At 44.8% G+C, this 26,423-nt stretch overlaps 2 protein-coding genes across 4 annotated transcripts in view; both read right to left on the bottom strand.

The window, feature by feature from the left end:
• Positions 1-15,680, bottom strand: part of lpgat1 (lysophosphatidylglycerol acyltransferase 1) — a 28,003-nt gene extending 12,323 nt beyond the window's left edge. Inside the window, exons 1-7 of one of the 3 annotated variants that reach the window (XM_062468337.1) lie at positions 15,107-15,680; positions 13,788-13,914; positions 13,462-13,714; positions 7,829-7,947; positions 5,972-6,067; positions 4,635-4,914; positions 1,863-1,989 (exon numbers count right to left, since the gene is read on the bottom strand). In XM_062468337.1, the coding sequence (XP_062324321.1) occupies positions 1,863-1,989; positions 4,635-4,914; positions 5,972-6,067; positions 7,829-7,947; positions 13,462-13,699 (860 nt within the window). In that variant the 5' untranslated portion in view covers positions 13,700-13,714; positions 13,788-13,914; positions 15,107-15,680. The remainder of the gene's footprint in view (positions 1-1,862; positions 1,990-4,634; positions 4,915-5,971; positions 6,068-7,828; positions 7,948-13,461; positions 13,715-13,787; positions 13,915-15,106) is intronic. The other 2 variants (XM_062468339.1, XM_062468338.1) reach the window with 2 other exon arrangements.
• A 1,623-nt stretch (positions 15,681-17,303) lies between these two features.
• ints7 (integrator complex subunit 7) lies at positions 17,304-26,410 on the bottom strand. The gene is made up of 20 exons (XM_062468317.1): positions 26,193-26,410; positions 25,850-25,979; positions 25,600-25,746; positions 25,331-25,468; positions 25,172-25,218; positions 24,701-24,900; positions 24,447-24,569; positions 24,241-24,358; positions 23,864-23,998; positions 23,520-23,617; positions 23,180-23,419; positions 22,952-23,089; positions 22,366-22,572; positions 22,025-22,219; positions 21,692-21,795; positions 20,467-20,535; positions 18,383-18,515; positions 18,149-18,247; positions 17,844-18,029; positions 17,304-17,736 (listed from the first exon to the last, which is right to left on the bottom strand). Exons 1-20 carry the CDS (start codon positions 26,284-26,286, stop codon positions 17,452-17,454), a joined length of 2,886 nt encoding a protein of 961 aa, XP_062324301.1. The 5' UTR covers positions 26,287-26,410; the 3' UTR covers positions 17,304-17,451.
• Between the last annotated feature and the right edge of the window lie 13 nt (positions 26,411-26,423).

The following is a 26,423-nucleotide window of genomic DNA, read 5'->3' as shown; positions in this document are numbered from 1 at the left end:
TACTGTGAATACTACATGTACATGTGATAAACAAAAAAGAAGAAAATATATAATAAAAACAAATGATCATCATTATGAGGTATTGTGTGTAGAATTTTGAGGGAAACATTTCTTTAATCCATTTTGGAATACCGCTCTAACATAACGTGGAAAAAGTTAAGCGCTGTGAATACTTTCCGGATGCACTGTAATTTCATTAAAGACATGCGCTTAGGAGTCCTCTAGGATATGATCCCTCCACAATTACAATGAACAGAAAATGATAGAAGCTGACTGGAGAGAGAGACAGAGAGAAAAAGCGCGAGATAATGGAATATGAGCTAAAAAGAACTCAGAGGCCAACACAAAACAAGCCACCCTTCTTGGAAGGTTCAACTTCAAACCAAAATCCGAAGCACCCAAAGAGAATGGGTGGGTGTGTGTTTTTGTGTACCGTATTTTTCGGTAAATAAGCCGCATTTTCTATAAGCCGCACCCCGCCAGAATGGAGGATTTGTGTTTGTAAATCGGAGTATAGGCCGCACTGGACTATAGGCCGCACTTTAAACGGCAACAACAATACCGTAGCGCCGGCTAGCGTTCAGCAGAACAATGCCCACGACTATTTATTTAACCAGAAATCACTTTCCTATAGGACAGCTTGGATAGCCATCTAACTAGACAACGTTCCCAATCAGGGTGAACACTAAAATGATCTAAACTACAGACCATAGCATTACACATATCAAAACAGAACGAACACAACAATAGAACTCCAAACAATGCTTATCTAACTAAGCTAATGCCCTTAACTTTGTAGCTTTTCAGCTTGCCGCGGGGCATTCTGGGTACCAGAGCATTGTCGCTACAATACCAAGCAATGCACGAGTATAGGCCATGTGTAACACATTTCGGTTGTATGTCCAGAAATAAAGCAAAGACACTTATTTAGTGGCAAAATCCATTGTTATATCTACAAAATTATTTTTTATATAATATACGTTTAGCTAGCTTGCAGATTGTGTTAGAGTGTTACCAGCCGAGCCTTTTCCCTTTTTGGGAGGCAGCCTCGTAGGTTACTGTGTGTGTGATGTGGGTTTGTTGGACGGTTGTATTAGCAACCTTGGCCCGGGGAATGTCTGTCAGTTCGCTAACGAGCAAGTAGACAGTTTTTGCCCTGTCGATGTATGACTTTACTATTTGGGTTACTGTACACAGCACGTCGTCCGAGGTAACGTTTAGTAACTTACTGTTACAAGTAATATTATTAACTAATAAAGTCTGGTTCGCATAAAAGGCTACTTTGGAGTCCTTCACTGTTTCTCCAGTGCACTGTGGATTTTTCCGGGCAGCAAAGTTACCAGCAACGAGCCAGGCTAGCAAGGCAAGCTAGCCTTTTCACCCTGAGATTTCCCTACCACGGTACGGAGCCACGAGTCAGGAAGGTAACATGAGGATAGCCTACCGAAGTTGAATTAGCCAATGTCGTTAGCGATGCTAGCTAACGTTAGTTTGCTAGCTGTACATAACATTTCACTGGGTCTTGCAGCTGTTTGATTTACTGAAATTATTATGAAATGTTATGTTCTACTAGCCATTTGCTTACTTTAGCAAGTCACTGTATTCCAAGCCCTGATAGTGTAACTGAGACGACACAGTAAATAATTCTTCTTTCAAGTAATAAGCCCCCGTTCAAGTGTTGAGCATTAAATTAGCTGCACGGTCTGTAAAGATCTTGGGACGAAGCCACTTTTTTGTTCTAAAACCGGGCTTTAAGCCGCTTCGAAATATAAGCCGTACAACCACAAGAAAACTGTAAAATCGGGGTACAAACCGCGGCGTATTTCCGAAAAACACGGTATGTGTCTGTGGACTCTCCGTACCTGTAGTGCACATGCGTGACTGTGGGAGGCCTGTAGCCAAAGATCCAGGTCTGGATGTCCATGGGCCTGGCTTTGGGGTAGGCTATAGTCACATCCACCACCCACTGTAGGCCTCTGGGTTTACTACCTGCAGAGACAGGGACAGGTGGAGGGATAGAGACAGAGAGCGAGAGGGAAGGATAGAGAACGATGAGTTAGGAGGGCGAGATCAGGACTTGGACATGTTGGAGAGGGGAAGGCGAGGGAGGAGTGCAAGTGGAGGGGGCTGGGTAGGGGAGACAGATGCCAACTGTACGGATGTGTTAGTATGTGAATCCAGAATAACCTTAAGACTGTGACTGAGAGGAAGACAGGGGTCGGGTCTGGCACTCCAACACACACACACACACACACACACACACACACACACACACACACACACACACACACACACACACACACACACACACACACACACACACACACACAGTAACATGGCGCCATCATACATCATCAATGTAAGTGGATCACACAGGTGGAAAAGCCCAGGTGAGGATAAAGCTCATCACTCCCACCAGCCCTCTAATCCCTGGAATAAGGTCCCAATCCAGATGTGGCCTGAGTGTGTGTGCTGTCTGAAGTATAAGAGAGGAGTATATGCCTTGTCTATGTGAGTTAGTAGGCTGTGTGTGTGTTTGTTTATGTGAGTCAGTCGGGTGTGTGTGTATGTGTTTATGTAAGTAGGCTGTGTGTTTGTATGTGCTTGCATGTCTTTAAATTTAAAGACACCAGATGGAGAATGTAGAGAAACAGCTACAGAGAGAGATACAGAGAGAGATAGAGATACAGAGTGTGCGAGAGAGATATAGATAGAGGGAGATATACAGAGAGATGAGAGAAGGAGAGATAGAAAAAGATAGAGAGGGAGACAGAGTGAGAGAGAAAAAGACAAATAGAGGGAGAGAGAGATAAGGGGGCGTGTGAGAGGGGAAAGGATTTGGAACTCAAACAAGTCTTTGACTGTGATTCTCTTTACTTGAAAGTGTCTGCCGCTTTAGAAATTATGCTGAAATCTGATTTGGCAACAGAACAGGATAGGTTTGTGGCTCGCCCTCTCATTCATGTGAAATCTGGCCTTGGAGGGTGATTACATCGTGTTTAGGACAGTCTGCTGACATTCCTGTTTGTCTTTGCCTGACACCTGTGTGTCTGTCTTTCCACCTGTCCATCTGTCCGCCTGTCTGTCTGTCTGTCTGTCTCTTCTATACTACAGTAGCTAGCTACCAGCAGCTAGCCATGGCTCAGAGAGAGCAGTGTTGTTTATCCCTGTTGACATTGTGTAGCCAACGCAGGGGGCACTCAAATTTACATAAAATCCAATTTCCTCCCTGCAGCCATTGTCTTTGTGTGAGTCAGCACCCTTCAGTCAAAGAGAGCACTGTGCCTTTGATCAACCAGACAGACACAAGATGCATGTGTGCGCACGGACACACACACACACGGACACTGTACCCAAAGCCACGAGCGCATATGCTCTCCTTTTCTAATTTTCTTACACACACACGAGGAAAACACTAGTTTCATACTATTAAGCCAAGCTTAATGGAAGGGCAGGGCCTACTTTCTCATCATTAGTGTCCAGCCAGAAGGAGCAGAGAAAAACAGAAGAGAATGTGAAGGGAGAGGAAACGTGGTTCTACAGCATTCAAACATGATCCTTCCTTTCTAAAGCAGCATTGGAGATGTGTCTCGTGCAACGCGATCCCTCTGCTGAAACAGAATCGTCCTCATTAAGAAGAGGTGCCATCTTACATTCAAAGACAAAGGGCACAGCCAACAAGGTTCTTCCCCTTCGATGACAAAATGCCCTACATCAGATTGTGTCATTCTTCTTAATATTCAAGGGAGACTAAAAGGCTGGCTGACAGTGAGTGTTTTAGCAGGGAGTGTGCGTTAACCCTTGCAAGGCCTAGATAGTGTCAGGGCAGTTTTTCCTGGTAGTGCTGACTCTTGACTGTCAGGAGACTGTGCTGCTTTTGCAGCCCCCTATTTTGGGAGTGAATTACATAGCTAAGCACTCCATAGTGCTGGCTCAAACACTCCAGTCAAAATGACTGTGGATACGGGAGTCATTTAAAATGGATTTTGAGTTCAAGCCAGGGAATTCCAATGTGCAAGCATGTGGGACTTGCCAGGGTGCCCGGAAAAGTGCGGATGGATGTGTGTGTGAAAATATATCATGCGTGTACAGACACACACAGAAACTGTCAAGTCCCTGTTTCCCAAACTCAGGGCCAGTGGGACTGGATTATTGATTGGTCGTCAGCAGTGGACAGGAACAGCTCTGTATGAAGGACAGATTTAAGCAAAGCTGGATGGATGGAGAAGGAAGGGAAGAAAAAGAAGACTAAAAGGAGTGTCATATTTTCTAGGTGTGTTCGCTGCGGCACCCTCTGAATGAGAGGATGAGCAGAGCCTGCTGTCTGTGTAACAGCAGCTCCATGTTGTTGTCCTCACAGCAAGCTAGCTCGTCTGCCTCAGGGGAGGCTGTGTACAGGACTTGCAGGAGGCCAGTTAAGCAGTGCTGTGTCCCAGGCAAGGGGCTGTGTGTGTGTGTGTCTGTGGACACACATGTCTGACCCTAGAAGAACCTGGGTGGGGATCAGACGAGAGGATGGAAGATCATCAGGACTTCAGAGAGATGGAGCGTGTGTGGAAGGCAGGAGACAACTCTAGATTTCTGTTGGGGGCAGCAGTTTCCCACTGAGAGGGTGTGAATGTGTGTGTGGGTACCTGACAGGCTGGGGGCCCCGGCCTCCGCCCCCAGGTTGCCGTTCTCCAGCTGGGGCCCCAGAGTCTTCAGGATGACCTGCGTGGCCCCCAGCCGTGGCAGGGTCACGTGGGACAGGTGGGGGAGGGAGTTCTTCTTGGCGAACGACTGGCTGGTTTCCCGCCGCTTGCGGAGGAAGCCACCCTCCGGGAACAGCACAATCCACTTCCTGTCCCGGCTGTGATAGTACCTGTCTAGGTGGTCCTTCAAGTAGATCAGCTGTTTGTCCCGGTGGGCTTTACCCTGCGGACACACAGACGCGTCAGGCAGGGGGAGTGCAATCAAAACAACAGCAGCAGAGTGAGGGGGCTTCGTATTAGCTACGCTACCGAATTAGAAGTGAAAGCCCTGCAATGATTGGGGGTGGGGGGGATTCATTTTCAGTTAGGCCAGGTTAAAAGGCACCTTAAATGCGTCAACACAGGCCGGTTGGCGGATGAGTGGCCCCTGTGTTAGTGTGTGTATGTGTGGTAGAGAGAGGAGGTGTGTGTGTGGTAGAGATAGGTGGTGTGTATGTGTGGTAAAGAGAGGAGGTGTGTGTGTGGTAGAGATAGGTGGTGTGTATGTGTGGTAAAGAGAGGAGGTGTGTGTGTGGTAGAGTGAGGAGGTGTGTATGTGTGGTAGAGAGGAGGAGACCAAGAGAATGTGTGCCGTGTGTTCAGTGGTGAGTCCCTCTAGCAACACGAGTGGGTACGGGTCTAAGACAGTGCAGGACTTCAGGCGTGTCAGACGAGCACATTTGACGTGGCTAGGGGTGAGGCTGCATGAGGTATTCTAGGAATGCAGGGACTCGAGGGACGGAGAGGGAGACTGGAGACTCCAGCTCCGCCCACGCTACAGTGATCTTAGGTCAGCTGGAGGGCTACAGTACAGCAGCACTCTACAGTTCACAGATACAGCATCACACACATACAGCCTGGCTATCACAAGCGACAAGGAAATGTGTGTGCGACACACTGCTAACTGTTGCTAGCAGTACCCATCACATAATAAACAAACACCCTATTGCTGGTGGGGCTCTGAGGGAGCTGGACTACACTCACTCGTTACCACTGTACGGCTCACATGGGGAATCGAACCGAGCTGCTGGCCGAATTCAGACGTGATGATGACTGGTCAACTGTACTCACAAGGATGGAGGGTGTTGGGGGTTCAAATTCACTTCACGTATGAAGACCAGTGCTTACAGACCTAACCCCCTCCCAGAATTCACGCTTTGAAAAACACTTGGCTGTCAGGCTTCTAGTTCCCCTGCCCCAGACAGAGGTAAAACCCAAGAGCTGGGCGTGCAAGGTCTCACCTGTCTGATGAAGAAGTCTCCGTGGATCAGGGACACCAGGCCAAAGTTGGTGTATTTGAACACGTGGTCCATCAACCACATCATCTTGCGTACGACCTGCAGGGAGGCAGGAAGACAGGAGTGAGGCTCTGTATGCTGGTGACAGACAGGCCACACCAGCCTGTTGTGACAGAGTGATAACATCTGTGAGCAAAACACGCTGAATGAATGAGATGACTACGCTTGTTCACATCCACACTGCAACACACCCTCCCATACAAGTCTCTGTCACACTGTTGCGAGCAGTAGAGTAACAGTTTACAGAAATGAAAAACAGACACCAGACCAAAGTGGTTCTCAAGACTTTGTGGATATCCCCTGTCACATGACCCCAGCCCTTCAGAGTCCCATACCTAGCTTGGCTGTCACCGACAGAGTTGCACCTCCACTGTACTAAAGGGAAAGATATTAATTGTATTAAAGTGAAGCTATTGATGGCCCTTTTGAAAGCTAGCCAGGCTGTTGTTTGGATCCATTTCTGTTTACAGTTGGGCCAGAGCCATTGACTAGGTCTCAGAGGGCATCAGAACGTGACAGCACCAGTCAATCCCTATAAATGGAGTAAGGTGGAGAAGCAGATATCTCCAGGCCACTAACAGGACTGAGGAGGAGAGTCCAGATCAATGTGTAGATGAAGATCTGGGAGTGACCGAGTGTGAAAGAGTGAGTGTGCTGTGAGTCAAACACACTTAACTAGAATGAATACTTAAAGATTGTTGTCCGGGAAATATAAGTAATCCATCAAACTAACGGAGCTGACTTCAAATCAACCAAAATCGCAATGTGGACAACACAGGCATGCAAGTCTTGTAAAAGCAGGAAGAAAAATCAAATCTAGCTTCGGTCTAATGATGTCAACTGTTGACTGACAGTCAGACACTGCCATTTATCACAGATATGCAGGAAATGCAGAAATTATCTTTCACAAACACCATCCCGATACTTTGGATGGATGGTTCTATTTTATAGCTAAGATGACATGATTAAATAGAAGATTCTTAGGACGCTCACAAGATGGTGTGTGTGGGGACTCAGTCAATTGCTCCAGCTCCTGCGCACACACACAACTTTAAGAGAGCTACAAGAACACGTCTACTAACTGTCCACTAACACCCGACAGGAGTTGTCCTTGAGGAGCTCAAACACCAACTCGTCTCAGCAACGATCCATTCAGACAGGGTAGATATCCACTTAGGCTACGTTCACACTGCAGCTGAATGTGGCCCAAATTCCTCATGTGACACAGGTCTGTTACTTGGATGACAGTATAAACAGCCCAAAGCGCATCGAAATTGACATTTTCAAATCATATTTGGGCCACTGTCATGTGGTTTTAAATCAGGTCTGTTATTTGGCGATGGAACCTCAGTCTGAACAGTCAAATTGGAATTTGTACAACTTTTATGTCACCCTTGACCGATATTCGTCAATCAGCCACTGCTGCAGAAAAAGCTGTGGTTCTTCTCCTCCTCTTCTGTATTACTTGCTCATACATTCTCTGGCTTCACAGAACAAGACTTTATACAAAAATGCTTGAAAAAGTACTTCACTGACCTCCATGTTTAAAAAGTGTGAGAGCGTGTGCATGTGAGGTGTTTGTTTTTGTTCTTTTGCACATTCTTTTGCAGTTCAGGACCACGACAAGTTCACATTAAAATCTGATATTGGCCACATTTAAAATGACAATATGAACAGACCGCCAAAAAATCGGATCTGATCAATTGGAATTTAGCATTAATGCTTGCAGTGTGAATGCCGCCTTAGTGAAGTGACCCATTAACATTCAGCACAGAGATTCCCTGGCTCAAGGCTTCTTACCGTGCCCTTGTCCTGCAGGCACATCATGAGGGTGCAAACATCTCCTGTGGCCTGGTGGTTCACTATCACCATGGCTTCCTCTTCAGAGATGGGCCTCACATCGTCACCCCATTCCATGACTAGAAGACAGAGGAAAACAGTGAGATAGGGGATGAGACAAACAAGGACATGTGGGGAGAGAGATAAAGAGAGAGGGGGAGAGAAAGATTGTATTTGAGATGTTTAGCCTCAGCTACACAACTTAAAAACTTCACGTTAACGATATGTGTCTCATGTTTTGTGCAGACTGATCCAGGATGGGAAATTTACAAGGTCTGGCAAAGAGTCAGGATGTTGAAATGGGCTGTACCATTTGTCAAAACAGTACGGGGGTGGGGGGGAGAATGTGAAACAGCATCTGCATTATGCAAAAAATAACCTGGATCTGTTCAAGTAGGCCTTAACCACCAGTGAGCAATCCTAGGCTGGATAATCCGGACCACAAATTGTCATGCTCCCCTGCAAAAGACCAACACATCAACTCACTAAACCCTTACGTCTTGCAGTGATGCAATGAGTGAGGGTGGGCCTGGAAGCAACATGGTAGAGGGCACCGCTGAGCTGGTCTCTCTGGGATCCCCCCCCCCACCATGGTTCTTCTCTGATGACTGAATTTCACTACAATGCTGCTGCTAGCCATCAGAACCAGGGTGGATAATGCAGAATGAGTTAGCATTTACTGTCCTGTGGAAGTCCAGGTGGAGATTCATTTTCAAGGGACTACTGGCAGAGTAAGTCCCAGGAAGGGGGCCCCTGAATACTGAGGGTGTACAGGAAGGAGTCAACACTCAGGGATATAGTCCAGGCAAAGTAACTCATTTTGGAGCCAAAAATAGCACAGACCATTTCTATGAGGTGTCCAGAACAACATACTAAAAGTCCTAAGAAATCCTAGTTGTGGAAATATATTTAATTCTCATCAATCCGAAATGTGTGCCAATAAGGCCAGGCAACATTACACCCCAATGGGGCTATTTTGTTTCCTTTACTCCTATCAAAATGACACTTTACACAATGAAACTACCCATGTAAAGTAACATTTTGTCTTTTACCAAATGATGGAGTGGAAAGGGGGAAGTGAACATATGGACCCAAAAGACTGGGGGTGGCATGTTTTTGATTGGAGATTTATACCAATAATGACCATCAGGTCATTGGCAGTAGGATGATTGGATGAAGATTGGGCCGATGTATTTGTCATACATATGAATGGTGTTTCTGCCTATGCAAATTAGTACATATTCAATAAGTGTGGCGCTGATTTGCATATTCAATCTAATTTCAAAAGAAACTTGTAATACAAAAAAAGTTACTTTTCATGTATACTTTTACTATGTAAAGTTTTATTGTGGTAGGAGTAAAGGAAAAAATTAAGCCTATTTGGGTGTATTTTGGGCATATTCGAATAGTGTATAGGTCGTCATTTGCATATTAAAATTCATTTTCAAAGAAACTTGTAATGCAAAAAATGTTACTTTTCATGGGTAGTTTCATTGTGTAAAGTTTCATTTTGATAGGAGTAAAGGGGAAAAAAAAGCCCCATTGGGGTGTAATGTTGCCTGGCCTTATTGGCACACATCTCAGATTGATGAGAATTAAACATTTCCACAACTAGGATTTCTTAGAACTTTTAGTATGTTGTTCTGGACACCTCATAGAAATTATCTATGCTGCAAAAAATTATTTTACAATTAGTCTGTCGTAAAACGCTACTTAGCCTGGACTAATAGCACAGGACTGCAGAAATACAGGCCTGGTCTGTTCCTCCCAATCCACCCCACTGTAGGATGACAAAGAAAATGATACTTGGCTTACAGTCAAATATCGTGATAGGATGTTGCTAGGAGATATATTTGATCTACACCTCCCAGCTGCACAAAGACAAGCATCTATTGATTGTTCCATTCTGCCATCATAATAATGATGAAAACCGGTTGAAGGCATTCTCTGCCCTTAATTGATCTGTTACCGATTATGCCCCACACGCTCAAGTTACTCAACTAAATAAAAATGCTTAACTGAAATAAATTGCGCAGCCAAACAGTTTTCTATGTAGCAGAATCTCAATTGCCACTATAACACAGTAACAATATACCTTTCTCATTTTATACTGAGCAGAATGAATAACTGGAGTTGGATCAGTTACAAAAGGGTAAGAGATGAGATGGTGGATGGCAAGAAAGAGAAAATCAGTGATCAACTGGGTTTCCAAGATGTGTTTGAGGAGTATTCAGTATCATCAATAGAGTAAATGTTCCTTCAGTGAAGCTGTGGTAAGCCGTAATATTTAACAATATGGTGCAAAACAGATAAATAAATATCAAACTAAGAGAAAAACCATAGGCAGGCCATGTGTTTCAAAGCCAGTTTCTAGGTCAAATAGTTCTCTCGAACATGTTAGGTGCTTACTGAAAGCAGCACAGCAGAAGTTCCCTTGCATGCTTTAACCCTCGTGCTGCCTTCGGGTCACATGACCCAAAGGTTCATAATGAACCATCGTTGTGTTTACCCAATTTTACCCAATACAAAAACAAATTAAAATAATTTTCTTTTAACCGTTGCAATGTGGGGGGTCTGAGACAGAAAATGCTTCACTTTGTCTTTGTATGCAGTAAATCTGTCGCAATACGACGGTGGGTCACAATGACTGATGGGTCAGAATGACCCGAAGATAACACAAGGGTTAATACCTACAAGATCATCTAGAATAAGAACATTCCCTGAATGAGTGTACTCACTAAAGCCACTTGGAAGCAGAAAGCAGAAAAAGTGTTCAGCCTTTAAAAAGGTATGACTGGTGCCTCAAGACTTACGCAGGCAGTGATTAAAAGGACATCAATCAAGTTCCATGGATATACCTGTTTACGGTGGTCTTAATTGCAGAAATAGTTCCAAATTAGATAGGGGGCAGATACATTACACCTGAAAAGTAATACATGTTTGATGTATTTCTCCCTTATAGCAAACAAACACACTGATAAGATTGGTCTTATAAGAGATATTAAACAGAAGTTTCAACACAGTACTTGCACATAGGCATTTACCTCAAACGTGTACTGCAAACAAGTATGAATTCAGTTAAGATCACCCCAGGGCAAACCATCATAGCTTTCACCACAGAGCTAGAAAACATCTCAATAGTCATGTATCTTCACAAATAAGGAGTTAACTGGCTTCAAACTGGTTCTTTCCATTAACGGTACTTACCCACCATGTAAACATGTAGCTATTTACTCAGTCCATCTAAACACACAGGTTATATAAACCCACAAATGTCATTAAACATTCTCTCATGACTCTTGCTTTTGCATGTAAATATATGCATGCAAGCCGAATCTATTCAAATAGTCTATAGCTAGGCTATCATACAAACGCTCCGTTGTGCAAACTGGATTCTTGATGATAAGAAACAAATGACATGTCATTCACTTGCTCAGTTTTGCCCTCCAATTTTTCCATAGGTCTCAGGAGAGTTAACCCCCATCAGAATTGGAAATGAGAGCAATCTTTACAACGCAATGACAGCTCTGCTTCAGTGTGGGAGGGTGCCAGAGCCCTGGAGAGGGTGATGAATGTCAAAGAATGAGCAGCACCACATCCCATTGTTGAGAGAGAAGACAAAGTGATATCACAGAGACAGAGCATCTACAAGAGGGCTGTCAGGTAGAATTCATTAGGGAGATTGTATCTGAGAGATGACAGTTATCCCAGCAGTTGGACGGCCAGGCTTAAGGACACTTTCTAATCCGGTAGCAGAGGCCAGCTAAATGGTGATCCCCTGACCTTAGGTTGCCCCTCTCCCATACACTCCTCCCTCCTTCTCTCCTGTCTCTTTAGGGGAGCTGTGATTTAGCAAGACACCCTCCTCTCCTGAGCATTAACACCAGCATGTGCCCATCCTCCTTGAGCCAGTCTGGAAGTGAGAAAGAGAGAAATCATGACATCACTTCCTGTGACTGACTTCCTGTGAATAGCGTGTCTGTGAGACGGAATCAGGCACTGAGGACTAAAAACAACAATTGTACTTAAGGAATTTTACCAATTTCTGCATTTGACTTCAATGCCTCCAAGTCTTGAGTAAGCACAGACCAAATGAGGTCTGGATCACCCTGTCCTGCTAGAGATAAAACACTGGTATAGCCAGGTCACAGGTTACCGTCAGGCAAGATGGTGGAGTCTTGGCATGTAAGCAAATGGAATTGCCACAGCTCAAAGATGAGTATAATTTACAATCATAAAAAACAAAGAGACAATATTTCAAGATATGGGATCTTGATCTTTTTTTCTATGCTCGAAATGGATCAAGCAATAACTGTGCACATCACAATACTAATCTGAAAATATGATCGGGGTCTAACACAATTCTTGCTAGCTAGGCTTCAGACTTAAAGACATTATCTTTCATCTTTCCACGAGACCAGTCAGTCACTGGACCTGACATGGCAATTTAATCCTGCCTTCCCCTGGTCCGAGGCAGCTGTCTCCCCCCAGTGTGGTGCGTGCCATTCCAGCGTCCCAGCCAGCAGGCTGGGGTGGGGGCCAGGAGGTTTGGACACAGGACTTGAGGCCATGTTCCACATCAGGACATTAAACAGCGACCCGTGTGAAAATCAGATTGTAAAAACCTTCAAGTCCATGAAGGACAGGGTAGTCTCCGGTAAGATGCTGCTAGAAATGGGGCTGTCGGGACTGAGCTGGTGGTGGACTGAGCTTTTAGGCAGTCTTACTCAAACAGTACAGCGGGTCAACATTTGACCTATACTGCTAGATTGAAGTCAAACCATTACCTGATTAGCTATTTTGTCAACATTCCTGGAGAATTTCTATACAGCCCTCTGATCAGTGCACAGCTTAACACATGACTCATTGTGTCAAGTGTCCTCTGAAGAGACCTTCCCACTGGGAGCATCTTTCAGCAGTGGAGATGTGACACTCAAAGAAGTTATCACGCCTCAAGATAGCAGTTACAAAGTTAGAAATGCAAAGACATTTGGAACTTTCCACATGCGAAGGATCCCTTCCATCTGTGATACTGGCTGAAAATACCACACAATAAAATGGTCTCCTTCTATGCAAAGCCATCTTCAGTGTTTAGACACATGATTCATGATTAAATCATCAGCCTACACTGCTTCTAAACACATGCCCCTTCCAACAGTCACAGCAGTTACCTACCTCCAACTTAGTGCAGTATTTAACAGACTTCTATTGAAGCAGAGGATATAGGATTTCTACATAAAATCAAGTCTTGTTGCTCTTTAAGCAGATACCTCTCCATTATTCATCAGCATGTCTTGTTACTCTCAATGTTCAGCAACACCAGTTTGTAAGCATTTTACTTCACTCACTGCAACCAAACACCTGGCCTCGACCACAGGCTTTCTGGACATTCAATCAGCCTGGCTGATGATGAGAACACTATGCGTTTTTGTGAATTAACTTGGGAGAGTGTTGTAGCATACGTTGCTATTATGCCAACTTTCCTAACAAAGGGATAAAGAGACCAAGAAGCTTAACACCAGAATTTGCACTCACAGATGAGTTTTTTTTTTTACACTATGAAAAATGTGTGTTTAACTTGGGTATTGTCTCACCTGTATAACCGGCAACCCAGCCCCAGGACGACACCATTGCCAACATCCATCTGAACATAATTCCTTCAATTTGCCAGAAAGTGCCACTATCCATTACTCTGAGAGGTTGAAGAAGGATTAGGTAGAGGCAATAGGAAGGGATGGCGACACAGTTGTTGATGAACATAAAAACGAAGCGAAGCAACGATTTCAGGAGAATCCAGCCCAGCTTGCGGGCGTCTTCTAGAAGCTGTGCCATTCTGATGCTCACTGCCTGTGGAGGAACGAGTAAAACAATTAGACGAGTATTTTCTACATTTTAAACATGGGTGAAAGCTTCTCACTACCTGGTCACTGTCTGTATGGCCCCTTTGCTAAACTCCGCCCTGGCTGGTACACCGTTTGGCATTTCACGTCGTCTAAATCGTAACCATGAATGCTGATCCATTTAAACTTCGGATCATAATTTGCCACCTATAAAAAAATAGGGTATTGAATTAGATTATTAACAACATTAAGGACATATCCCCTACTTGTAGCTAACCGACCACCCCATAATTAGAGCTAGAGCTATTAGAAATCAAGTGCTATCTAGCTGAATAAAAAACACAGTATTTGATAGCCAGCAGGTGGCTAAAATTGTTGAAGCAAACATAATGATTAACGTTAGCTTGCTTAACTAGCTACATGTGGCTAAAACTTTCATTCAAAGTCCGTCTTTTTGTGAGATACTAGCCAGCTAACAGTTTGCAGGCATCCTCGCAAAATATGCCCAGCTATCATAGGCTAACATTAGTCAAGAATACGCGCCCAGTAAAACTGGTTTCTAGAAGTAATTTGTTTAGATAACCAGTACATCCGCCGGTGCGCCAGGGAGATGGTTGACTACACCTAGACCTATCGATCTATGACTATTTGCTTGAATGTATCATGTTGGATGTCTAAACACATATTACTTATTATATGCTCCAGATAACAGTTTCTGACAACCGTAGCTAGCTCACCGGGGCCAAAACAATGACGTCAGCAAGGTCGGTCATTAACATTTACATTTAGTCATTTAGCAGACGCTCTTACCCAGAGCAACTTGCAGTAAGTACAGGGACATTTCCCCAAGGCAAGTAGGGTGAAGTGCCTTGCCCAAGGACACAACGTCATTTTGCAGAGCAGGGAATCGAACCAGCATCTGATTACTAGCCCGATTCCTTAACTGCTCAGCCACCTGACTCCTGATTTTCTCATGTGTATTTCATAAAAAAAATGTTGGTCCGTTTAAGTTGCCAACATGTGACACACATACTCATTTTGAAAGATCTCTAAGAGTATTAGCCAATTACACATTCGATTATTTTGTCGCTATTCTAGATACCCAATAGAACTATCTTGTCTGCGCGGCCCGATCCGCCGGCTTTATCTAGTGATTTTACGTGGCCATGTGATGCGCGATTGGCCAAATTCAGATAAAACGAAAGATTCTTATTCAGCCCGACTATTCGACCTTTGGTAAACTGGCTAATGTGTGGGCTATTATTTCAGCTAACTCTGATTAGATACATTACGTTATCTCTACAAGGGAGAGTAGGTTAAAGGCCAATACATGGAACCTAGATAGCCTAGCTAATTGAAAGAAAAAAATATGCCCCATTCATTGGCAAATATTACTTACCCAAATTTGACCATCCAAGTCCTATTCTGAAATACCGGTTGATACAGTAATAGTATCAGCCAGGCAGCAGAGAAAGCTAGCTAGCTAGCTGCCTTAAGATGGATGAATGTCAAGTCACATGTAGCTAGCTAGCTAGCTATTTAGTTAACATGTTGCCAAGATCTTATAACACTGATCTTGTCTACGAGACTCATACTAGCCATGAAGTACATACTACACAATGTTCATCGGTCAAGCTCCGGTCATAAGGCTAGCTAGCTAGCAGACCGTTAGCTAGCCATCCATGTATTCCAGTTTGGCGTCCCCGGGTGCATCTCAATCAATGGCAGCGCACTGGAATAATTCCATCGATGCAACATCAGTTTGCTACCTAGGTTGCAAATCAAGAACCGTATTTATCCAAATGCCAAAATAGTCCTTGATGAAGTGATCATAGGTCAATGATGATAACCAACGTGTACTTTGCTCCAAGGCAGCCGGCGACAGCTACAATCCGTTAGATTATCTTTAGCTAGCCATCCAGCTAACCCTTCTTGAGCGCAGCCCCACTAACACGGAGGAGAGGATCTAGTAAACGTTCCTAGGTCGCACGCGCACGTTCTTGCGTCAAAAGCTTTTTTGTGATCACTTTGTGCTGCGGTGAAGATCATCCCATCACAAACATCTTTCTCATCCCTACGATAATATGCTGACAAACCATCGATATAGATAAATGTGGTAGGCACACGATACATAACTAATACAACAAAAATGGTTACTGCATCTCTGAATAGAAAAGCTGTTCAGAGCATCACAGTACACAAACTGTTTTTACCAGATACATGTATAGCACCAAACATCAGCAAAATGCTTTAGTAGAAAAAGTACTTAATCATTTAAATTGGAGACTATAGTTAAAAAATAATTAGGCTATCAAATTTACAAAATATAGAATTGCTTTACTGTTAACTCATTTTATGAGGTCGACTGCCCCCTGTTGTTGTTTCACAGTACTGTGTAGCATTGTTTAAAGCTCCTGTAAAGTGGACCTGGAAACGAGTTTTAAGTTAGCCACACCACAGAATAATGTGTTATTAACTACCCATCCAAATTCGAATGAAAAAATAACACCGACAAGTATGTTAAATTAGGCTTTGAAATCGTGAAAAATCTGCAGTCTTCTCTGCTTGAGACTGGGGGGGCGTGTCGCCTGAAGGAGCTGAAGCTCCGCCCCTCGCTGCCGAGTGCCGACCTCCGACCCAGATAATGGCTAAACGCTATGTCAAGCCGAACAAAACCGTATAGAATTAGAATTTATTTGTTCAATGAGTGAAACATACAGATGCATATAAATGAAATGTTCCCCTGAGCTGTAACAGTAAAAATGGACACCAGATACAGCAGACAGTGAGCTCTCCAACTAGGCTACTTCTAACACATTAGCTACCATTTCACCAAAATACCATCATTCTACACCGAGTAGCGTAATATCAATTTAGCGGTTTGCACTAACTCATAGCAGAGATACCTCTGGAAAAGGTATCTAGTATAATTATAACAAGCACACAGAACTGAGTGATGAACTGCTGGCGGCGGTGGATGGTCCAGGTGCGACCGGAGGATGAACGGCCGGAGGGGCGATGCTCGGTACGGCTCCGCGCTGCAAGAGAAGCCGTGTGTTGGTGAACCCCGTCTGTCTCTGGTCCATGTTAAAACTGTCCGCCGTGAAATGGTCAGTGCAGAGGCGGCTGTTGGAGTTTATCCGAAGCTTTCCATGAGCGTGGCTCTTCACAAAATCTATCCACCTATTTTTCCTTTCATTATCAATAGGGAACTTAAATGGCGTTGCAGCGCAGCTGGAGTTCTTGCATCCAGGGAAGATGCAGTTGCGGCTGGTGGGAGACATCCTGAAGCTAGCTAGCTAGCTGATGTAGGCTACAATAACAGTACAGCAGGAGGAGCCATTCAGTGATCTGACGTAGATAGGGCGAAATGACGTAGATAGGGCATTTTTTGGCTCCGCCCATTAAAACCTGATCTGAAAACGGAAGAGAAACTGTTCTTCGGTTTAACTCCACATTTCAGTGTGACAAAGTTTTAGCGCTTTGCACATGCTTTCAGGAACTCATTTCACACATATATTTTTGAGATATACCTGCCTTCCAAGTTTGAAGTGTATTCTGTTAGCCCGTTGCTAAACAACACACGAAACACAGACAATAATTAAACGTGGTCTTTTAATCAATGTGAATATCAAAAATGGGATTCTGACTGTACTGGCAAAATGCACACAAATAATGTGAAGTCTAAACAGGCTTTAACAATACTACCAAGGTCCTAGGGGGACTATGTACAGTGCTGGTGAATTACTGGAAGCGAGTGTACACGCTTCTCTGCGGGGCTGGCTGGGGCCCAGCCTGCTGCTGCAGGTGGCGGAGCTGCTGTGAGTAAGGATCCTCCAGGGATTTGACAGACACAGTGGTCTTGGGCCCAGATTTCCACTCAATGCCACTCTCATCCACCACTGAGGCCTCCACATTGACTGTGTGACTGCCCAGGATGGAGAAGTTGAGCAGGAACTGGGTGCTGAAGTAGTCATTATGGGGCTCTACCCGTTGCTCAATCTCATTGGTTTTACTGTCCAGAGGAATCTGAATGGGAGAGATTAAGCCATTGGTTATAACACAGCATACAGGCACATGCGTTTATAGATATAGAGAAGGGAGTATGTTTGGTAACTTCATATCTGGGTACTGACCTTGTAGTCGGGCCCAGTCTTGCTCTGCAGAGTGGAGCTGACGTTGAGGCAGACTGACTGGATCTTCCGGAACATCCCAGGGGTGGAGCCATGCTGCACCACGCCCTCCACCTTCAGAGTCAGCTGATGATTATTTTGGACCGGGATCGGTTCGGTCGGTGTTCGAGGGGATGGAGAAAGTGCGAGCTGGAAAACAACCAAGCAGCATGGAAAAGTTTGGATCAAAAAAGGAGAAAGTAACATTGAAATGAACAGTGTTTCAGGGTTTGTAGAGCAGAGATTATCACTACTGTCTGTATGCTCACCTTAATACTGGTTGACTGTAGCTTTTGGAAGAAGTACCTCTGGAAGGACATTGGGACCTTGAGGAGAGCTATGACTGCATCACACAGACAGCCAGTATGCTAGAAAAAGTCAAAAAAGCAAAACAAGTATTTTTGTTGTACACCAGAGCCTTTACCAATACAGAGTAGGTATCACGTTTACCGTTGACACTTGTTTTTTTACCTGGAAACGGCAGAAGCGAATTGCGAGCTCACCTGGTAGGAAACAGGAGGGTGCTTCTTGCTGAGGCTCTCCACTTCCTCCAAGACGTGATTGAAGACTGACATCATCCTCCTCTCGTACTCGCTCTCCGTCTGCACCGAACCCAGGGTGCCGTACTCCTGAAAACTGACGGTCAGGAAAAGGAAGACATCAGTCCTCCACACTGATCTTCCAATGTCTATTAACACTGTATACATGCACTCACTGGCCACTTTATTAGGTACACCTCGCTAATACCGGGTTGGACCCCCTTTTGCCTTCAGAACTGCCTTAATTCTTTGTGGCATACTTTCAAAAAGGTGTTGGAAACATTCCTTAGAGATTTTGGTCCATATTGACATGATAGCATCACGCAGTTGCTGCATTTTTGTCGGCTGCACATCCATGATGCGAATCTCCCGTTCCACCTAGTGCTGTCAAACGATTAAAATATTTAATCGCATTAATGTCATAGTTAACTCGCAATTAATCGCACATTTTTATCTATTCTAAATGGCCCTTGATTTCTTTTTGTTCCATTATTTTTTCTCATTTTATTTCTCTTATCAACATGGAAAAGTGGATCGGATTGCTTGGTGCAAATGTTTTTTTTAAATTGAAAACAACATTGCAATCGCCTGGCTTTGACGAGGGGGCGGAGAATTCGCATCAGCTGTGTGCTTGGCCATCAAGTGGTATTTCAGACTGGACGTGCTGCGATGATAGCTCAGTTCACAACGACAAAACACACAGATCACTTTGGTCTTGTCAATGGAACCATTTGGCAACTTTTGAAAAGTAAACTTTCCATTCAGAATCTTATTGGCATTCATTTCAGCGTCTCGCGCTCGCCATCCACTCAAAACGTAACGTTAGCCTACTACTCCTTAGCAGGCTCGCAAGCCCAAACAAGTTTGTGCGGCGTGCCTGTTGCTTTGTTTCCGGTCTAGCTAGATCCGGTGTGGTGTTGTAGTTTCTCTAACGTCAGTAGTTGTTGCAACAGCATGTGAAAAAGAACTACAAAGTTTTCTAGGCCAAAACGAACTTTAATCTTGCGATTTAAAAAAATTGACACCGTTAAAATGGGTTTGCGTTAACGCCGTTAATAACGCGTTAAACTGACAGCACGAGGTCCACCACATCCCAATGTGCTCTATTGGATTGAGATCTGGTGACTGTGGAGGCCATTGTCATGTTCAACAAACCAGTTTGAGATGATTTTATCTTTGTGACATGGTGCATTATCCTGCTGGAAGTAGCCATCAGAAGATGGGTACACTGTGGTCATAAAGGGATGGACATGGTCAGCAACAATACTCAGGTAGGCTGTTGGGTTTAAACGATGCTCAATTGGTACAAAGGGGCCCATAGTGTGCCAAGAAAATATCCCCCACACCATTACACCATCTCTACCAGCCTGAACCGTTGATACAAGGCAGGATGGATCCATGCTTTCATGTTTTTTATGCCAAATTCTGACCCTACCATCTGAATGTCATAGCTGAAATCAGTCTGGTCTTCTGCTGCTGAAGCCCATCTGCTTCAAGTGTTGTGCGTTCAGAGATGGTATTCTGGATACCTTGGTTTTAACGAGTGGTTATTTGAGTTACTGTTGCCTTTCTATTATCTTGAACAAGTCTGCCCATTCTCCTCTGATCTCTGACATCAACAAGGTATTTTTGTCCACACAACTGCCGCTCAATGGATATTTTCTCTTTTTCGGACCATTCTCTGTAAACCCTAGAGATGGTTGTGCATGAAAATCACAGTAGATCAGCAGTCTGAAATACTCAGACCAGCCTGTCCGGCACCAACAACCATGCCACGTTCAGTCACTTAAATCCCCTTTCTTTACCATTCTGATGCTCGGTTTGAACTTCAAAAAGTTGTCTTGACCATGTCTACATGCCTAAATGCATTGAGTTGCTGACATGTGATATATATATATATATATATTTCTGAACCAGCAAAGCAAAACATTAAAAACAATATTTGCCGAATCAGAATGTATTCAATATTTAGTGATCCCTGTATCGCTTGGGTGTAGGGTAAGGTAGTTGGAGGTCGGCTGGTTGATGGCGATCTCCTCAGCTCTCACCTGGCAGCCTGAGGATCCAGAATCAGAGCCTCGATCACGTGGGAGACGAGCAAACAGCTCTGCTGCTGGCTGAGCCAGAGTTAAAGACAATTGAAAGAAGAGCTTTATGAAAGTAATAACATGTTAAGAGAAGAGGGCTGGATTAAAATGTCTTGACATGTTTGGTTGAATCATGTACACAACGTGTGGCTTGTTCTCCCCATCCTTTAAGGCAGGGGTGTAAAACTCATTTTCACCGAGGGCCACATCAGCATTATGGTTGCCCTCAAAGGGCCAATTGTAACTACAATGTAACAATGTAAAAACATTGTTTTTAGCTGTAGCTTTTGTGAACATATTCCGCTGCGATTGCAGTCCGCCATTTAATTCTTGGACAATCTACCGTTTTTCTTGGAGGATAAATTTGGCATATTTATCTCTGTGTTAAGTGTCAAAATGCCGACGGAGATACCAGAGATACCGACATGTATTCGCTTTCCCATCTTTCTTGAAAATGCCTTCCATCCAGGGCCGGATGCAGCCTGCTTTGACTGGGGGTGCAGTGAACATTTACGGAAAGGGATCGTATAATTTTTTATATTGATACCATTTTTGAGACTTAGGCTATCAATCCGAGTGTTAGTCAGGCGCGGAGCCAGGCGTTGTAAACATTCGGGGATTATCCCAAACCTAGGACGTACTCTAGGTTCGATGTGATGCTAGATAGGGACATCCACAGTTAATGCGAGGGCACACAGAAAAATAGCCTTTTGAGCTTAATGTAAAATAAACATTGCCGTTTTCCAATTGGAAAAACCTTGTCTAGTGAAGGTGATTTCTGTATCTTTTCTGGCTCCAAATTGTACAGGGAAAGCAGAAACATGCATCTAGCTTGGCTGAGTATCTAACCAAGTTCGAGATCGATACCAACTTGGGTTGGTATCAAGGTCCAAGGACCTTGGCTGAAAATGCGCATGGGGTACGTTTCCAGAACCAGCTCCATTGGAGTACTCTGTGCTCAACTTCGGTGCTAAACTTGGAACTTTGCGTTAAACACTGATGTGTACACGGCTTTCTAGAGGCGGGATGTCGTCACTTTGCCATAACATAATCGAAATGCATTGTGAGAGATGTAGTTTATGGTCAATGCATGCTGTAAAGCAGCGTAGAATTATTTCAATACACCATCTAAGCTCCCGCGGGCCACATAAAATGACCTTGAGATTGACATGTGCTTTAAGGATACAGTTCCACATTACGGAGGGTGGCATAGTCGGCATCAAAGGAAGATTGGTACAGATCAGCATAGCGAGCTGCAAGGCCCCTGAACTCGTCCATGGACACTCGCATCTGGTGGAGAAAAGAAGAAGTTGAGGAAAGTATGATATGTTGCTATTGGTAGTTGAGACGTCTAGATGGCATCGGACTCAGCATATTCCTAATCAAATGACGATGCAATGTTGATGACTAGATGGATACATTAGGATACACTGGAATGGTGGTCTACTATTCAGCTATAGACACCCTCTCCTGTTTATTGTCCAGCAACTTACCCCTGGCTGTGTGTGTGTGTGTGTACCTGCTGGGAGATGCGTCCGCAGCGCTGCAGCTCGTTGCCCGAGGTAAAGGCTACGGTGGTGGCAATGGCGGGCGGAGGGCTGGTCTTCAGGCTGTTGCAGGTGCAGATGAGCTGGGACAGAGCCTGCAGGGTGTCGATACGCAGCTTCACAAAGTCACACTGGAACGCCAGCGGGCTGAGGGGGGTGCTGGCTGCCTGGAGGAGGACACAGGGCAACCATGACACGACAGACCTCATTGACATGCTCCCACTGCTTGACTGAACATGTAATTCACTGCTGGGGAAACTCAGAGGTACATGTTCTGTAGCTGGAAGTCCGACAACCCTGACCAGAGGCTGACCGTGAGAGAGGCGATGCCCTTCTGGTAAGAGCGCAGCGCCTCGGCAATGGCCGTCATGGCAGCGCTGTAGTCTCCATCCTTCAGACCGCTCAGACACTGCTCGGCCTGAGAGAACTCTTTCAGACTGTTGAGCCAGAAGTAGAAGTGCTCGGAGGCCACACGTGTGCGCAGGCTCTGGTACAGCTCGCTGGAGAACTCGTGACAGCCCTGGAGACACGGAGCACACAACTTTGTTGAATCACCATTGGCGATTTGATTATGGACATATAAAAAAGATCAGGAAAAAGGTATGAGGAAGAAACAGTGATGAGAACAGACAGAGGTGCAGCATTTATGCTGAACTGGTAAATGCTACAGTAGTTGACGACATGTGAAGTCATCCAGGAAAGTGTGAAGGCTGGAGGTTATTAATATCCAGGACTAAAGGTGCACAGTTTGTAACATTACAGTGGCTTACACAAAAGAACAGTGTGTTACTGGACACAGTGCAACAAAGCTGGATGTGATCAAAAACATGTGAGATGACTGTTCCATCTCCTCTGACATGACTATACACAGCCTAGCAGCCACAGCTATGAGGCCTCACCATGCGCGAGGCCTGTCGTGCGATGCGGTAAACCGTCCAGCCGTTGGCCACGTCCTCCAGCTGCTGCTTGATCAGGATCTTCACCTCGGCCGACAGGGACGCCTGGCCGGCCACGAACACCACCGTCGCCAAGGAAACCTGCCAACGACCCCGGGAAGAGCAGGCATTGTTACGCTTTAAGTACAGCGTATAGAATGGTATAGTCATTCGGACAAAAATGCCTCTAACCAGGAGTTCCTGCTGTTTGTCGGCGGACGACTGGCTGGCTACTGTGTACAGGTCCACCAGGTCTCCCAGCATGGCCTCTCCCAGGACAGGCAGGTGAGTGGCAATGGCAGCCAGAGCGTGGCACATGACAACGCGGGAGCAGGCGTGAGCGGAGTGCAGCTGACTCAGCAGGAACTCCACCACAGCTTGGCTGAGGTGAGGTCGACTTTTCAGAAGCCGAACCAAGGAGGTGAGGGCCGTCTGCAAAGACGAATGAAGGAGTGAATATGAGAGATGGATATCTATCAAATAAAAAAGAAAGAATGTTTGTTTCAAGGGAAGAGTAGAAAGTCAGAGAGACCTTAAGTGTGGCCTGAGCGCTGGGGGAGTCGTCCTGACTGCAGAGCAACAGCAGGGACTCGACCCCCATCACTGTGTCCTGCTCCAGCTGAACCATGTCTGACGATGGCAACAAGGACTCAGATTCAGTAGCATACTCACTGGCAATCAACACAGTAGCAGACTAGGAAATTAGACTAGCCGAGCAGCTAAGAAATGTGATAATAGGAAGAAATGCGAGAATATAGCATGCATGTGCTTGTCATTAACTTGGCAGATAAGAAGAACTATGATCCAGAGCCTGGGGAGGTCTGGCATTTCTGAAGTATAACTAAGGGCGACAGCTCATCCCACTGTTTACAACACCTTTCTCCGGACAGGAAATGGAGATGTTGGCAAGCACAGTGACTCCATGAACGGCCACTGCCAGGTTGCTGTGGTAACAACATTCCTCGGCCAGCTTAACCAGGTCAGTGAGCCGGGGAGAGGCAGAAGAACCTCCTGAGAAACAGGACACAAACACTTTCAACCTTGTTGTCTACATCCCTTAACAGTGTTCCCAACTTTCTCTCACAAAACTTATATGCTTTTAAGCAATAGGTGGATTTGTGGATTTTTTTTATTTATTTTTTTTACTATCAGATCAGTACAACTGGTAACCAATTCTTCTGAAATATAATCAGATCAATATGGAAACCCTTTAACAATAAAATAACAATCTTCAAACTAATTCTGTATCTCACCCGTTCCAGAGTTGAAGTATTGTGTGATGGCGATGGTTCCAGAGAGCGTTGAGAGCACAGACAGCATGCCCAACTTGAGGCTGTTGTAGGGGATACTCAGGGCACACTCACACAAAGTCTGCAAACACAGGGGATACAACTTCCTGTTAGACGTATGGGTCTGCTGACACATTGAATGAGAGTGGTGTCGGCAGCTGTGTGCTGACTTGGGTGTTTTGCCGGGTCCAGAGATGGGGAGCCTTCTTAGCCAGGAGCTTCAGGTCCTGGATGGCCAGTCTCCTGACAGCCTTCCTGGGGTCCTCCTTCAGGTACTGAAGAAGCAGCTCCAACTAAAGGACAAAAACAATTCATCAAATAAAATCACCTTTTATTGAGTGAACAAAAATGTGACACTAGAGGCATTTATTTCTAATGTTGCCATGGAGCGAGTGTACAATGGCGGGCACAAAACGGGCGGTACCTGTTTGGGGATGTCAACCAGAGAGGAGGCAGCCAGTTGTGTGAAGGTGTGTAGGCTGACAATGACCAGGGGTGTGGAGGGGTAGGAGGTGAGCAGCTGCTGTAGTAGCTGGCGGCTGCTGGAGGCCAGGCTGGCGTCGTGGTGCATGTGCTGCAGCATGGGGATCAGCTTCAGCTTCAGGTCTACCGGGGTGTCCAGGCCTGAGGGGGGACAGGGTGACAGAGAGCGTCCGATGAGACGAAATAGTCGGAAGCTCGCATCCAGTTAGGACACGGTGTTACACACTTAGACCAAATCAGCCTCAGAAGATAACTGACAAATTATTAATTTGCTCCTCTCCAATAAAATTATGTCTGGGCAACATCAAATTATTTTGTAAGTAACCATTTGGCAGATAGATATTGAAGCCTTGTATATGAGGGCTTTGGTTGAGTGAGATGATGCTTAGAACACGTCACCGCTTCACTTTACCTTGAATCATCTCACTGATCTTGTTGCAAATTCCAGCTGCAAAGTCTCTGATATTGAGAATAAGGTATAAGAGCAATTTCAGACATCTGTATTTTTTGGGGGTGTTAAACAGATGTCAAAATATACTGTCCCACATGCTCCTTTCTGAGAACTCCTTACTTTGACTGTGCAGAGAAGCTGGCAGCAGCAAAGATGGCTGCCTCTACTTCCACATTGTCATGAGAGTCCAAACTTTGACGGATACTGTGGTGGGCATTCTTCCTTTCAGGGATGATGGAAGCCAAACTACCAAGCATCCTAAATAAATTACATAAAACAGAAAAACACAAAAGGTATATAATGTAATTATTTTATATAATATTATATTTAATGTTTAGAGGATGAGGCAGATAAGAAAGAGTGGAAGAGAAACAGACGTGCTGTGGTACCTCAGAGTGATGGCTCTGGCCACTGGGTCATTGCTGTGGATGACAGAGAAGACTCTTTTGACAAACTCATCCACGTTGAGAATCTTCTCAAGATGCTTCTCACTCTGTTGAGTAACCTTCAACACACACAGACGCAGGAAGTTGTTCCTGAAAGAGTATAAAGAGATTATTACTTGCCTTGTGTAGATTTTATTGAATATACATGTATGAGGAACAAATACCATGAATTGTTAAATAACGTCATATGTACCCCAGCCTGAAAATGTCTGCCAGTTTTAAAAATGCAGAGTTGATGAGGATGGGGAAAGGATACTTCTGAAAGAGTTTGGGGAATAGCACCACGGCCTCGCATTGCTCCCCAAGCTTCCCCGACCTCAATCCTAGAAAATGAGACAAATTAAAACATATCCAAGAGTAAAGAACTGATACGTAAAACCGAGTTTAGTAATACCAACCTACTCCACTGGGCTGCTACTTGCTAGCTACGGCGTAACTAAATAACAATGTGGACAATCTATTATACAGACGTAGCCAGTATACTTTACTATAGCAGTATGAGTGCCAACAAGCTAGCAAGCTAACTGTGTACACACCTTTGTCCAACTCCATGAGAGCAGAATTGGCATCTAGTTCTTGTTCCCCATAGCCAGCCTCTGACAGAAAGGATCGTGCAGTAGAAAGCGACATGTTTTACGCTATCATTGACATTAAACTACCTAGTAAAACGTCGTGCACAGGGAACAGTTGAACATAAGGTTAGCGGTTCTCGGTGGGCAACTAGACTATATTCCGGAAGTGACAAGACCGGAAGTGTTACTTCCCAA

The sequence above is a fragment of the Osmerus eperlanus genome, chromosome 8 (genome assembly GCF_963692335.1).
Source record: "Osmerus eperlanus chromosome 8, fOsmEpe2.1, whole genome shotgun sequence".
Lineage (NCBI taxonomy): Eukaryota > Metazoa > Chordata > Actinopteri > Osmeriformes > Osmeridae > Osmerus > Osmerus eperlanus.
Note: the sequence above shows the minus strand (reverse complement) of the source record. Positions and strands in the feature narration are given on the sequence as shown.

Excerpts from the sequence above, each read along its gene's own strand:
- ints7 (XM_062468317.1), bottom strand. The coding sequence starts at position 26,286 with ATGTCGCTTTCTACTGCACGATCCTTTCTGTCAGAGGCTGGCTATGGG. Across the intron at positions 25,747-25,849 it reads GCAGACATTTTCAGGCTGGG|GAACAACTTCCTGCGTCTGT; the intron begins GTACATATGACG and ends ATACTCTTTCAG. Across the intron at positions 18,516-20,466 it reads CTGGATCCTCAGGCTGCCAG|TTTTCAGGAGTACGGCACCC; the intron begins GTGAGAGCTGAG and ends CCTGACCGTCAG.